At 42.1% G+C, this 15003-nt stretch overlaps 2 protein-coding genes across 4 annotated transcripts in view; one reads left to right on the top strand and one right to left on the bottom strand.

Moving 5' to 3' along the window:
* The window catches only part of ACIN1 (apoptotic chromatin condensation inducer 1), a 135444-nt gene that overhangs the window by 115496 nt on the left and 4945 nt on the right, over positions 1 to 15003 (top strand). For all 3 annotated transcript variants that reach the window (XM_068241988.1, XM_068242000.1, XM_068242009.1), the window contains 6 exons: positions 3944 to 4093; positions 4819 to 5011; positions 5380 to 5528; positions 7585 to 7692; positions 12725 to 12832; positions 12978 to 13278. In XM_068241988.1, coding sequence (XP_068098089.1) covers positions 3944 to 4093; positions 4819 to 5011; positions 5380 to 5528; positions 7585 to 7692; positions 12725 to 12832; positions 12978 to 13278 — 1009 coding nt within the window. The remainder of the gene's footprint in view (positions 1 to 3943; positions 4094 to 4818; positions 5012 to 5379; positions 5529 to 7584; positions 7693 to 12724; positions 12833 to 12977; positions 13279 to 15003) is intronic.
* Positions 13299 to 15003, bottom strand: part of LOC137522035 (uncharacterized) — a 206247-nt gene continuing 204542 nt past the window's right edge. Inside the window, exon 11 of the transcript XR_011022253.1 lies at positions 13299 to 13692. The gene's annotated coding sequence lies outside the window, so the exon portion shown is untranslated. The remainder of the gene's footprint in view (positions 13693 to 15003) is intronic.

Consider the following 15003-nt stretch of genomic DNA (forward strand, 5'->3'; position numbering starts at 1 on the left):
TCCTATCCATCAGATCAAGCCCAATACAACCTGTCATCTAAAAGGCCACCCTGCTTATGACCGGTTCCACAAAATTCGCCCCCTCATAGACCACCTGTCATCAAAATTTTCAGATGCTTATACCCCTGAACAGTCATTTTGAGACATTTGGTTTCCAGACTACTCACGGTTTTGGGCCCGTAAAATGCCAGGGCGGTATAGGAACCCCACAAACTGACCCCATTTTAGAAAAAAGACACCCCAATGTATTCTGTTAGGTGTATGACGAGTTCATAGATTTAATTTTTGTCAAAAGTTAGCGGAAATTGATTTTTTTTTTTCACAAAGTGTCATTTTTCACTAACTTTTGACAAAAAATAAAATCTTCTATGAACTCGCCATACACCTAACGGAATACCTTGGGGTGTCTTCTTTCTAAAATGGGGTCACTTGTGGGGTTCCTATACTGCCCTGGCATTTTAGGGGCCGTAAACCGTGAGGAGTAGTCTAGAAAACAAATGCCTCAAAATGACCTGTGATTAGGACGTTGGGCCCCTTAGCGCACCTAGGCTGCAAAAAAGTGTCACACGTGGTATCGCCGTACTCAGGAGAAGTAGTATAATGTGTTTTGGGGTGTATTTTTACACATACCCATGCTGGGTGGGAGAAATCTCTCTGTACATGGACAATTGTGTGTAAAAAAAAAAATCAAACAATTGTCATTTACAGAGATATTTCTCCCACCCAGCATGGGTATGTGTAAAAATACACCCCAAAACACATTTATACTACTTCTCCTGAGTACGGCGGTACCACATACGTGGCACTTTTTTGCACCCTAACTGCGCTAAGGGGCCCAAAGTCCAATGAGTACCTTTTAGGATTTCACAGGTCATTTTGCGACATTGTTGGTTTCAAGACTACTCCTCACGGTTTAGGGCCCCTAAAATGCCAGGGCAGTATAGGAACCCCACAAATGACCCCATTCTAGAAAGAAGACACCCAAAGGTATTTCGTTAGGAGTATGGTGAGTTCATAGAAGATTTTATTTTTTGTCACAAGTTAGCGGAAAATGACACTTTGTGAAAAAAAACAATTAAAATCAATTTCCGCTAACTTGTGACAAAAAAATAAAAACTTCTTTGAACTCACCATACTCCTAACGGAATACCTTGGGGTGTCTTCTTTCTAAAATGGGGTCATTAGTGGGGTTCCTATACTGCCCTGGCATTTTAGGGGCCCTAAACCGTGAGTAGTCTTGAAACAAAAATGACCTGTGAAATCCTAAAGGTACTCATTGGACTTTGGGCCCTTTAGCGCAGTTAGGCTGCAAAAAAGTGCCACACATGTGGTATCGCCGTACTCAGGAGAAGTAGTATAATGTGTTTTGGGGTGTATTTTTACACATACCCATGCTGAGTGGGAGAAAGATCTCTGTAAATGGACAATTGTGTGTAAAAAAAAAAAATCAAGATTGTCATTTACAGAGATATTTCTCCCACCCAGCATCGGTATGTGTAAAAATACACCCCAAAACACATTATACTACTTCTCCTGAGTACGGCAATACCACATGTGTGGCACTTTTTTTGCAGCCTAACTGCGCTAAGGGGTCCAAAGTTCAATGAGCACCTTTAGGCTTTACAGGGGTGCTTACAATTTAGCACCCCCCAAAATGTCAGGACAGTAAACACACCCCTCAAATGACCCCATTTTGGAAAATAGACACTTCAAGGTATTCAGAGAGGGGCATGGTGAGTCCGTGGCAGATTTCATTTTTTTTTTTGTCGCAAGTTAGAAGAAATGGAAACTTCTTTTTTTTTTTTTTTTTTTTTTTTTTGTCACAAAGTGTCATTTTCCGCTTACTTGTGACAAAAATTAATATCTTCTATGAACTCACTATGCCTCTCAGTGAATACTTTGGGTTGTCTTCTTTCCAAAATGGGGTCATTTGGGGGGTATTTATACTATCCTGTAATTCTAGCCCCTCATGAAACATGTCAGGTGGTCAGGAAAGTCATAGATGCTTGAAAATGGGAAAATTCACTTTTTGCACCATAGTTTGTAAACACTATAACTTTTACCCAAACCAATAAATATACACTGAATGTTTTTTTTTTTTTTAATCAAAAACATGTTTGTCCACATTTTTCGCGCTGCATGTATACAGAAATTTTACTTTATTTGAAAAATGTCAGCACAGAAAGTTAAAAAAATCATTTTTTGCCAAAATTCATGTCTTTTTTGATGAATATAATAAAAAGTAAAAATCGCAGGAGCCATCAAATAGCACCAAAAGAAAGCTTTATTAGTGACAAGAAAAGGAGCCAAAATTCATTTAGGTGGTAGGTTGTATGAGCGAGCAATAAACCGTGAAAGCTGCAGTGGTCTGAATGGGAAAAAAGTGGCCGGTCCTTAAGGGGGGTAAAGCCCTAGGTCCTCAAGTGGTTAAAATAAATCAGTGTTGTGTGGTAGCCTAAAGTGTACCATAAAACTGTGAGAGATCTTGCCCTAAAAAGAACGATAATGGACTGGCTTACAACTAGATTTCAAAAATAACCTGGGACGGTGATTAACCTTAGATATTTGTTTGAATAATGACCCAACCCATTTCTAGAGGTTGGCAGTATGAGGAAAATAATTCTGACTCCCATGCAAACTTAATGCAAATATTGTGCAGCCTGAAACTGGATCAGTGGCTTTCAAGCAATGCACAATTTGCATGCTAGCCAGAATTTTTTGCATGTCACTGACCATCTCTGCTCATATCAAAGAACACATGCTGAATTTTTATTTTTTTTTCCTCGGGCGGTTTGGTCAAAACCCTCATAGAATGCCAGTGTGGCTGAGATAAGAAACATACAATCCAAGCTAGCACACAGTACACTAGAAACAAACCTAGAAGCTGCTACTACTGACACTGCATACGGATGTCTTTTCACGTGAGCCTTTATAGCTGGTGTGCACAGTGTGTCTAGCCTATGTAGGATGAGCAGCTCGGGTTTCTTTTTTTTTTTTTTCTAATGACTGAATCTGTTGGGAAGAAAGACGACTATTCCAGGGGTGGGCAAACACTTTTTTCTGATCGGACCACATTCCACAAGAATGTGGCCCACTGCTACTCTCCCTCTCCAGACTTCCAGCAGCTATTTGCTTGTAATTCACCCAATCACTTGTTCCAACGGCAATTGCCATGGCAACGGTGCCGTCATGTGACATGCTGTTATGTAATGATAGCGGGCTACATGATGCCATCGTTGCCATGGCATTTGCTGCTGGAACGAGGGGTTAGGTGAATTCTTGTACGTCTGCTGCACGTCTTTTAAGAACGGCGGTAGAAGGAGAGAAGAGGAGAATGCAGCCCTCTGTCTGTGGGCCTCCAATTCGGCCCATGGGCCGTAGTTTGCCCAGCCCTGGGCTATACACACAAACTTGCTATGCAGTAACTCACTGCTCTATTGGGCATGTAGCTTTTATCCATGAGTCACTCTGAAAGTCACTACCTTTGTTTATGCATGTTTGAGGCTAAGTTCACAGTGGGACGTTTAAGTCGCACGTTAAAACAGCATTTAACGCAGAATAACTCACTGCAATGAAAAATCAATGCCCCGTTCACAGTGCACACGTTACGTTAGTGACTAACGCGGCACGTTAAGTAAAAGTACTGCATGCAGTGCGTTATACACGTTATTAGCTGCGTTGGACTGTTTGCACATGCTCAGTAATGACTTGGATGCATACTTTTCATTGCCTGTATTTTTTACTGTATCTGCTGTATGCGACGGTAACGCTGCGTTGCCACTTTTTGAGGGCATTGCGTTGTAAGCTTGCGGTGCGACTTTAACGTGGCATCAAAACGCAACGTCCCACTGTGAATCTAGCCTTAGGGAATCACAGAAGCCATTTATTTTTTGTACGTGTCACTAGCTCAAATTAATTTGATGAAATATGATCATCTCTTTAGAGTCTTATCCCTGAGATTAAAGAAATCAAGCAGGAGGCAGTTGTGGATCTTCATGCAGAAGATGCCCGTATTTCTGAGGATGAAGGTGAACGGAATGGTGACGACAGCCCCCATGATAAAGGCCTGAAAATATGCAGGACGGTTACACAGGTATTTATGCAGCGTGATGGTTTTTGTTTAGAGGAATTATAATTCTAGATAAGGATCGTTGGTGTTGTCGGGTTTGCCAACCTAATTTCTATTTTTTTCCTGGACAAGAAGCTAAAAAAAAATTGTGAATACCCAAGGTTTTTTTTTATGGATGTGGGCGATATTCTGCCTGAAGTGCCCAGGACTTGCTTTGTAAAAGGCTTGTTCCCTGTGAGGTCAGCCTAAATGTGTTTTTCATAACCAGCTTTACATACAAATATTCCCAGTAGGGTTTTATGGACAGTCTGTCAAATGATGAACAGTTGTCAACCCTGGCTTAACCACAGGGCTGTGGAGTCGGTACAAAAATCATCCAACTCATACTCCTCAGTTTATGAAACCACCGACTCCAGGTACCCAAAAATTGCCTCGACTCCTTAGTCTAATTCTTATCAGGAATGTGGAGCTTGTACAAAAATCATCTGACTTCTGCTCCTTGGTTTGAGACCTCCGACTCCAGGTACCCAAAATTGCTCCGACTCCACAGCCCTGCTTCACCACCCGGTACAGCTCTGAAACAAGCATGCAGGCAGGGTGTGCCGACATATCAGTGTTAGTGAAGCAAAGAGGATGGCAGGCCTAAATCCTCTCATCTTATAGGACAGGACAACACTCCTTTTTCTGTTATTTTTTTCATGAATGAAGTTCTCTGATACATATTCCAATTTTTCATTCAACCACTCCAGGTAGTACCTGCACAGGTTCAGGAAAATGGGCAAGATGATGATGAGGAGGAAGATGATAAGAAGTCGGAAGAAGCTGCTGTTGCTGCCTCTTCAGACCAAGATCCTGTCCCTGTGGAGACAGAGGCACCTCCTCCAAGTGAGCAGGAAGTAAAGAAGCCTTTACCAGAAAGCCCTGCACAAGCAGAGGTTAGAGGTAAGTCGACCTCATGAATTACAAGCACATTTTTTTTTCCAAGTACACCTGAAGTGAGGGATATGGAGGCTGCTATATTTATTTCCTTTTAAACAATACAAGTTGCCTGGCAGTCCTGATGATCTCTGGCCGCATTAGTGTCTAAATCGCACACCTAAAACAAGCATGCAGCTAATCTAGTCGGATTTTTGTCAAATATCTAATCTGCATGCTTGTTCAGGGTCTATGGCTAAAAGTAATATAGGCAGAGGATCAGCAGGGCAGCCAGGCAATGTGCACTGTTTGAAAGGAAATAAACATGTCACCTCCATATCCCTTCATGTCAGATGTCCTTTAAAGACACATCGCATAACTGCATCTTTATTCAGTTACACTAGGCGATACCCTTCTGAGAAGATCAATAAGCCAGCAGAAAACAGGTGTTTCCATTACAATAGATGATCCAGTGCGCACTGCCTCGCAGGAGCCATCACCGCCAAGAAGAAAGCCAAGCTGTATTGTTCACATCTGCAATCTGGTGAGTTTGTATCGAATTAAATTGGTGATATCACCAGAACAGAAACTGACCTAGTCCTGTCACCTGATCTTGCCATATTTGGATTGCATTCTCATGTCAATAGCTTACAGACCAGCTATTGTAAGTCTTTCAGACAAAAATGTGCAGATGGTAGGACATGGCCATGACAGGCCTGAAATTTGGAGAAGTCTTTCTTGAGGTAGCATCTAGAATCTTAGCAAGTGGCTGGCTAGTTGAGTTTGTCCATTCACCTGCTGTTAATGCTTTCATTGATTTACTGAACAGAAAACCATTGTTTTGGGGGTACAACATGAATTGGGTATCAGGTATCAGACCATGGTGTCATGACAATAGGTTTCATTCCGGTGATTACCCATGCAGAAATGTGACTTATCTTTGGCCATCTTTAATTTTTAGCATCTTATTTGACATGCTATGGCTACATGTTCATGGCCCTTCATCTGGTTGGTCTGCACCAGAGCAACTGCTGTTTTTTGTATTCATGGCCATTTACCATTCCATCCCCCAGCCTACTTGTATAAAAACATTCTACTAGTTTATCACAAGCAGTTCCGCATAGCTGTGCCAAAAGACAGTCCAGTGCTTGGTGACACCATTGTGGAAGTTAACTGAAAGTTCCCCTTTGAAACTCCCTTCTAACGGCATACTTAAAAGGACATCGGAGTTACAACAATGTGCCCAAAAAGAGTCTATACATACATTCAGTATGGTATCCACACTAGGGTTGCAGCTTATGTTTGTCCCCGCCAGGCTCTGTTTCCCTGCAATCGGTCCCACACTAGGCCCCAGCCGCAAGTACACATGAGGAAGGGCTCCGCCCGAAGCTTGTTGTGTGTCCACGGAGTGCCATGTCTTTTTATTGTATTGTCTCGGACCACAAGTAGTCAGCGAACCACTGAACTGAAATTCTAATGTGAAATGTAAACAGACATGACAGTGCGAGGTAGAATCTGGTTTATTCAGCACCCAGTGGAGAAAATTTATACTTCTCTTCCTTATGTTAACCTCTTGACGACCAGCTAACGCCGATTGGCGTAAACTGGTCGTCTGCGGGTTACCATGGAAACGACCGCTCGATCGAGCGGCCTTTCCATGTCAGTTCACGGAGGGTGTCTCCGTGAACAGCCGGAGAGCCGCCGATCGCAGCTCTCTGGCAAAATGTAAACAGGCGGGGAAGAAATCCCCGCTGTTTACATCATACGGCGCTGCTGTGCAGCAGCGCCGTAAGGCAGATCGGCGATCCCCGGCCTCTGATTGGCCGGGGATGGATCGCCGGCATATGATAGGCTGAAGCCTATCCTTCAATGCGCAGGACGGAACTCCGTCCTGCGCATTACGGAGAGAGGGAGGGAGGTAAGGAGGAAGAGGGCGGAAATGGCTGCGGAGGGGGGCTTTGAGAAGCCCCCCCCCCCCACAAACGCAGCAGGACATCCCCCTAGTGGGGAAAAAAGGGGGGTAGTCTGATCGCCCTGCTGCACTCCTGATCGGTGCTGCGGGCTGTAGAGCCCCCGCAGCACCGATCAGTGAAAAATCCATTGGTCGGCAAGTGGTTAAATAATCAGGAGTACTGTTAGCTGCACAGAGGAAAAGAGCTTAGCCCTCATGTGAAAAACTAGACAAATGGCTTAATTGGTAAAAGACTTTGAAACTATGATCTGTCGGTCTCTGTATGGAACACTATGGAATGACTGTTTTTGTATTCACACGATCAACGAAGAAAGCGAGCTGAAATTAAGCTTGTGATTTATTCCTTACAATGTTTAGAGTGGAACTGCAGGGATTGTTACCCCCTCCCCACAATAAAAATTAGAATCTCCCTTCAGTTAGACCACAATTAGATCTCAGCTACTCTGAAACACAAACACCAGTATGTCCTGACTGCTCACTGGCAGACGTTACACTTGTACTTGCAAGGGTGTTCCTGTACGTAGTTTTGAGCTCATAAGGATGGATTGTTGCCTGTCACTCGTGCTGTGTAATTGTTAATACCATAGACCTACAGACATATACTTCATAATGTTGTGTTCTTTTACAGGTCCGACCTTTCACCTTGGGGCAACTAAAAGAACTCCTTTCACGCACTGGTTCTTTAATCGAGGAAAACTTTTGGATAGACAAGATAAAATCTCATTGTTATGTCACAGTAAGTGAAGCCATCCTGTTCTCACTGTTGTGTAACATGTTTTGTAACCACTATACCTGTATTTACATAGGTTACTATTTTTGTCATTTTAAAATACAGAGTTATGTAGTGTAAGAGTCTTACATTTAATTTAAAGTATTTAATCTGTCACCACCACTCAAAACTCGTTTTTCAGCATCCCTAATTGCTTACAAGCTGTTGTGGAACATCAATACAGACTTGTTTTGCCTTTAATCAGTTGCCTGATGTAATAACTTACAACAGGCACTCCTAAATGCTGTCATTTTACCTAAACCATTGCACAAAACCAATCTTGAACAGTGCAAATTGGTAAGCGAATATGTACTCTGTATAGAGGCAAAGTGGTGGACAAAACACTTTTTTGCATGAATGTAATGCGCATGTGAGGCTGCAACCCAGCTTGCTTCCTGCCCTCTGTAGATTTAGCTGATTGATGGGTCAACTAGGACTGCATCCCAATGTAGTACAGAGCAAGGTTACATTTCTCAGCATTATAGGAAAAAACCTGCATCTGTATGTGGTGGCAGAGCAGTGACTGGCATTGACAGAGGTGGAGCATGGAATTGGTGAGCAGATATCAGTAGCCAAGCTCCAGTGTTAAACGGATTAAATTTGAAAATGCATTGCCAAAAGTAATGCTTATAATTCACACGAAATGATTTGTGCTTTCAGAAAATCTCACTTTAGGCCCTGTTCACACTACACGCGTTTCCATCCGCAGGAAGCCGACACACACGACATCAGACAGTGCATAGACTGCATGCGTTCCGGACCAGTGCGGTCCGGGAACGCATGCTGCATGCATTTTTCATTAACACTTCAGTGAATGGGATCAGCCACGCAACGCATACAAACGCAGATTGCGTGCGTTCGTATGCGTTGCGTTTCGAACGCACGGCCGTCCACGTGTGCTGATGTGAACAGGGCCTAAGGGTTTAGTTGGGTGTAAAAGGAAAACTAAAAGGCATGCTACCAACAAGGGTTAAAACAAAAGCACTCTGAAGTAAAATACTGGAATAAACAATATATAAGCAGTCTTTCCAGCATCGCAGTGAAAAGTCGATAACCACAAAAATAGGAGGGGGGGGGAGGGAACAAAATGTAATATCTATTGAAGGAAAGGGCCAATTCACACGGCTTCTTGTGGTGTCTCGGTTAAATGCTTTTCTGTACGCTGCGTAGAAGTACCCAGGTATTCGTAGGTGTCCTAACTCTGGCCCTGTAACATGCATAGTGCAGACATGGAAACATTCCTTGCATCAAACCTATCTAAAAAATAAAAGCACATATCCTGGCGTCCTCTCCTGGAACAGATAGTGCAACAGACTAAACTCACAAGGGTGCTAATCAAATATATCCGTGTCCACAATGTACACACCAGCATAACTGTGTGTATACTGACCATGGTCACAGACGGGAAGGAGGGAGTACGCTGGATTAAACCCTGGCTACAGGGGTCCAGTTATAAGGAAAAACACATAAAACCAAGCACATCACCTCAAGTTAAGACATTTAAATAAGTTATTAGGGAGGTGCTAAAGGCTGGTGGCCAGCGAAATGGCAGACAGTTAATGAGGTGGTGTGCCTGGATTTATGTGTTTTTCTTGTAACTATCTGATGCACTATCTGTCCCAGGAGAAGGATGTCTGGATATGTACTCCTAATCTTTAGATGCAATGAATGTTTGCATGTCTGCACTATGCATGTTACAGGGCGCAGTGTAGGTAACTGTAAGGGAATGCATTCTTTTGTAACGAAGACCCCGGCTTTTAACCTAGCTGTAGGGATAGCAGAGGTTCCTGGATGATTGATTCCTGTGAATGCATTTGTATGAACATTTGCATGTGAGTGTGCAAAGGGTTAATTGTCTTTTCCTCAAAAATGTATCCACTGCCCAAGCTTCACTTTTTAGTGGAAGCACCTTTGTCAGTAGTAGCTTTGCACAGCTGAATTTGAGGATTGTTGCTATTTTTCTCTGCAGAAGCCATCAAACACCCATAGGCTGTGGCAGAGATAGTTGGTGGGTAGCTGTTTTCAAGTCTCTCTAGAAGCTGTTCAATCACAGCTCTGGTTTGGCCAGTCACAGATATTCAAAGGGCTACCTGGTTTTGCCTTTGCTTTGAGCTAGCATCATTGTCTTGTAATCTGAACCTTTGGCCCTGTTTGATGTTCAGAATGCTCTGGAACTTTTCATGAAGGATTAAAAATTTGTGCTTTGCTGTGTTCTTCTTTGATTGTAATGAGTCTGCCAGTTCCTGCTTCTGAAAACACACAATGCTGCTACCACTATGTCAAACCATTGGTATGGTGTTGAGAGGCCAAGAACAGTGCTCCAGCTCTTCCAGATAGTACATTTAACTACTACAAGTTAAATGTACTAATCCCAAATGGTTGAATTATGTTTTGTTTTTTTGTTTGTCTGCGGGTATGTACTAGGCCTAAATTTAGTGGCAAAGTAAAAAGCATGAATACTTTCATTGGTTACTTGAGTTTTATATTATAAAATGCAAACATTGTTAATACGCTTGTTTTCACTTTATTTTAGGGTATTTAGTATTAGTTATAACATTGTTTATTATGAGGCTGAAACACCATTGTATTTCTAAAAGAAACCAAATTATTGTTTCTCATCCGATCAATACTAACTTGAAAGAACGTGAGTGACGTACTGGCATATTGCCTTAAAATAAATAACTTAAAAGATAATTTCCATTAAAGTGCATTTACTGATGCATTTTTCCAGCTATCTAATGCTGGGAGCACACGATGCAATTTCCCATCCAGTCAACAGGAAGTTGTATCCTGTGTACATGTTCAAACTGCTCCCAATCAATAAAGGGATTGATTTTCCGATTATAACTGAGCAAAATTAATCCCTTTATTGATCAGTTTACAGATTGGACAGGTTGAAAATAATGGTCCGATTCCTGTCGATTGGACATAAAGTTGCATCATATAGTCCCATATAAAAAGAAAAAAAAAATCTGAGCAGTTATCTTGCTCTTCTATCGCTTGGGACTTGGCAGTGCCAGCCGCCCTGAGGTGATAAAAAGCATTGCTAAATTCTGATGTTTAGAGCGTACATATGATAGATTTGCCTGAGAACCAATTGGTCCTTCTGAGGACTGCATATCCGAAACCTTTATTCCATCTTTGGGCAAGCGCCCATATTTTAGTACTTGGATAACCCTGCTCCAGATTGCTGTAAGACTGGGAAATATGGTTGTAGATTTTTGCAGGCACATATTGAATTTGGAGAGGGTATGGGCCCTTTTAGACTTAATGTGATAGTATGTGCTGCGTTTTTTTTTTTCCCCTTAGCAGTGCATTGTGAAAAAGTTTTCAGTTAAAACACATGTAGTGGGTTCTCTTTCGAGAATGTATGCTATCCTAAATGAGGTGAACCCGGCAGGCTACATTAGGACTAAATGGGAGAGGGACCTTAAGATTTTTTCAGATGAACAGTGGAGAAAGGCTCTATTGTTCGCCCATGGATCTTCAATGGCGTCTAAAACCCAGCTACAAGTTCCTCACGAGGTGGTATATGACACCAGACAGGTGAAACCCTCGGAAACATCTTATTTAACCTATGTGCTGGCGGTGCAATAGGGCAAAGGGTACAATCCTCCACATATATTTTGGGAGTGTGAGGAGTTAAAGGACTTTTGGAAGAAACTTAGGGGGTATATGAGTAGGATAGTGGGAGAGGACTGCCCTGATGACCCTGCTTTCTACCTGTTACATGTTAATTCATGGAGTATTAAGAAGTTCCGGAAATGGTGGGCTCAATGATTAGCATTTAAAAACACGGAAAATTATGCACAAGCCCTGGCGGAGTAGGGCACCCCTGATATTTGGTGACATGCATCTTGGAGAGATGGGCCTCCTGGTCTTGGTCCCTCTGGGGGGGAGGGGGGAGTGGGGAAGGAGAGGTTTTGAATGTGTTGTGAGGTTTTTTTTTTGTTCTTGGTTGTTTTCTGTGTGATTGCGACAGAGATGAAAGATGGAGGGAATGAGAGTTGATATATATGAGTGGGAAGTGTGAGTGTTATGGTAACAGAGACCTGAACCTCAGAGTTCCCTCCTAGTAAACTGGGGAGAAAAGAGGGAGCTCCAGAGGGAGGAGCACTATAGCAAGATTAGATTTGAATTGAATCAAACTGAAGAGTTGAAGCAATGCCAGAGCTGTTTTTGAGCCATGGGAGAAGATTGGAGCTGGGATAAACTATACATATACACAGACATAGATGTAGGAATGAGGTGATTAAGTATGTTGCTCTTCTCTGAACGAGTTGGAATTTACACTTGCTGTGATATGTAAAGCTTTTAACTATTGAATGAGATATTGCGTACAGTTTTGTAAAATAAACTTTTGAAAAAGGAAAAATAAAGATTATGCAAAAAAAAAAAAAAACCATGTAGTGGGAACTAGGCCTTAGGAAAACATGGACTTTTACTTTGAAAACTAGTTGTCTTTCAGTTGTAACTGAGAGCAACTGATTCAGTGTAAAAGGGTCCAAAGTGTTCTTATGCTTTTAAAATCTAAGCACATAATTCTAGTTTGACTACTATGGCTGCTAATCATCAAAACTCATCAATTTTAACCTTCCTAATTTTTCCTTAGGTTTGCGTTTACAGCAGGAATATGATCTAATATCAATCATGCTGTTACCTTTAGCTTTGTATTTCTCTAAGTAGTGCAAAACTATACAGCTTTCATCACACACCACCTTCTGCATCTATCATTAGAGAATGGACATTACTGAGCAATGTTCAATTGATAAGATGAATGTGGATGTGGTAAAGATCGTACAATCAAACTCTTATGATCTATTGCTTTTTAGGGCTAGTGTGCAAGATTCTGGCATTTTTATGCCATGAGTTTGTCCCAGCCATGCTTTTGAATGGCTGACTGATCTCAGAAGCTGACTAAACAAGCTCTCAGTAAAGTGTTGTAGTGATTTATCTGCTGTCTTTGTTGACCCATGTCCTTTGCAATCTCTTATAATAGTATTCTACACTAGAGGAAGCAATTGCTACAAGACAGTCTCTACATGGTGTGAAATGGCCTCAGTCCAACCCAAAATTCCTATCTGCTGACTTTGCAGAACAAGATGAGGTAACTCTTTTGAAAACCTGCTCTTATTGTCATTTTTCTGTTGAATATTTGGGGAAAGCATTTTTATCTCCTTGGTATCTAGCCCCTATTTAATGTTAACGTTGTGCATTTTACTTATACCTTGGCTTTCTTTTCCATGTTTTAGCTTGATTTTCATAGAGGACTTCTTGTAGAACGACCTCCAGAACCCAAGCAGGAGGAGTCTCTCCATCCACATTCTCACTCCCACCAACGCATCCCTCCATTACGTGGAGAGCATCGGGAACATGAGCGAGGTGTGCGAGAACAGTGGGCAGAGAGAGAGCGTGAGATGGAGCGGAGGGAACGCACTCGCTCTGAAAGAGAGTGGGACAGAGATAAAATCCGTGAGGGGCCCAGATCACGTTCCAGAGACAGGCGGCGTAAAGAACATGCCAAGTCCAAAGAAAAGAAGAATGAGAAGAAAGGTGCATTAATACGTCTTTATTTTTATTTATTTTTACTTTTATAAACGTGACTCTGAACCTGAACAGCATATCAGCTAGGCAACTCTAATTTTTGTAAAGAAAATCTAGAGGGCAGTCTCCCTTTTCCTGTTTGCTCTGTTCAGGTGCTTTCTAAAGGGTACCGGCCACCCATACATACTACTACTTCTTCTTCTTCTTCTTCTGCTTGAAAGAGAGAACCTGAATATCAGGTATGCAAGTAGCAGTTTCTCCATTCGGGGTCCTAGTAGTAAGGAATTACGGCCAGAAATCTTTCCTGGTAGAGAACAGCTTCTGAGAGCAGGGGATAGATTCAGGGCTGTGGAGTCCGAGCAATTTTGGGTGCCTGGAGTCGGAGTCTGGGAAAAAATGCACCGACTCCTAATGAATTTGTAACTGTAATTAAAATAGAAAATATGATAAAATGTTCTATTAGATAATAGTCATTAAAAATAATGTATATATATATACAGTATATACAGTAATGGCTGTATTCAGTCCACAAAAATGAAATAAACCAATCAAAATTAGTTACTTGTGCTGCTTCAATAAAGCAGTCCCCCGTATTTTTAAAGTCAGATATACATATCTGATTGTGACTGTACAGTATATGTGATGTGTACACAGGAATCTCATATATATATATATATAGAGAGAGATGGTCAATGAGATGGAAATAATTCTGCATTGATGCTGGTTTATGCAAATGTATGCACTCTCTTTGCTCATGAAATCAAATAATTTGATATGTTGTTAAAATTTGGATTGGTGACTATGAATTAAAGGGTACCTGAGGCGAATTAAAAGAAAAGCTTTATACATACCTGGGGCTTCCTCCAGCCCCCTTCAGGCCATTCGGTCCCTCGCTGTCCTCCTCCGCCACCTGGATCTTCTGCTATGAGTCCAGGTAATTCAGCCAGTCATAGCAGTCTGGCTACGTGCCGCTTCCACAGCCAGGAGCGTTCTGCACCTGCACAATAGTGCTGCGCAGGTGTAGTACGCTCCCGGCGGCGGAGTGTGTGCATGCGCACTACACCAGACTGGCTCAAGTACCTGGACTCATAGCAGAAGATCCAGGTGGCGATGGAGGACAGCGAGGGACTGATTAGCCTGCAGGGGGCTGGAGGAAGCCTCAGGTATGTATAAAACTTCAATTTCATCTGTCTCAGGTTTACTTTGTTACACAGTAGTACTATACTCTACATATACACTCCCCACAGAGCTGCAGGGAATCCACTGAGAATGTTGTGCACATTGAACAGAGGTGTTGTCTATCACCCATAAACCTGGTTCAGATTGTGCATGAAGAATGTGTAATAGAGGAAGAATCTCCTCATTCCCCTGCAGAGTACCTGCACATCACTCTTACATGTATCCACAGTCACATTGCCTAGGGCCTGATAGATGGTTTTTGTTCCGGTCTGTACATTTTACAAGTACTCTTACCAAGGACTAGTTTTAGTCTAAAGGGAATAAATATAGTAGTCTACATATCCTTCTCACTTCAGTTGTCTTGTAAAATTCCTAAGCGTTGGCAGTTAAGAGACGAATTTCACGTTACATACTGTTAATCAACAAAATTGTAATATGCAAATTAGAGGAGGAGGAGTCGGAGTCGGTGGAATCCTAAACTGAGGAGTCGGTGGATTTTTGGACCGACTCCACAGCCCTGGATAGATTAACCTCCCTGGCGGTCTATTAAAACCG

This window comes from Hyperolius riggenbachi, chromosome 1 (genome assembly GCF_040937935.1).
Source record: "Hyperolius riggenbachi isolate aHypRig1 chromosome 1, aHypRig1.pri, whole genome shotgun sequence".
Taxonomy (NCBI): domain Eukaryota; kingdom Metazoa; phylum Chordata; class Amphibia; order Anura; family Hyperoliidae; genus Hyperolius; species Hyperolius riggenbachi.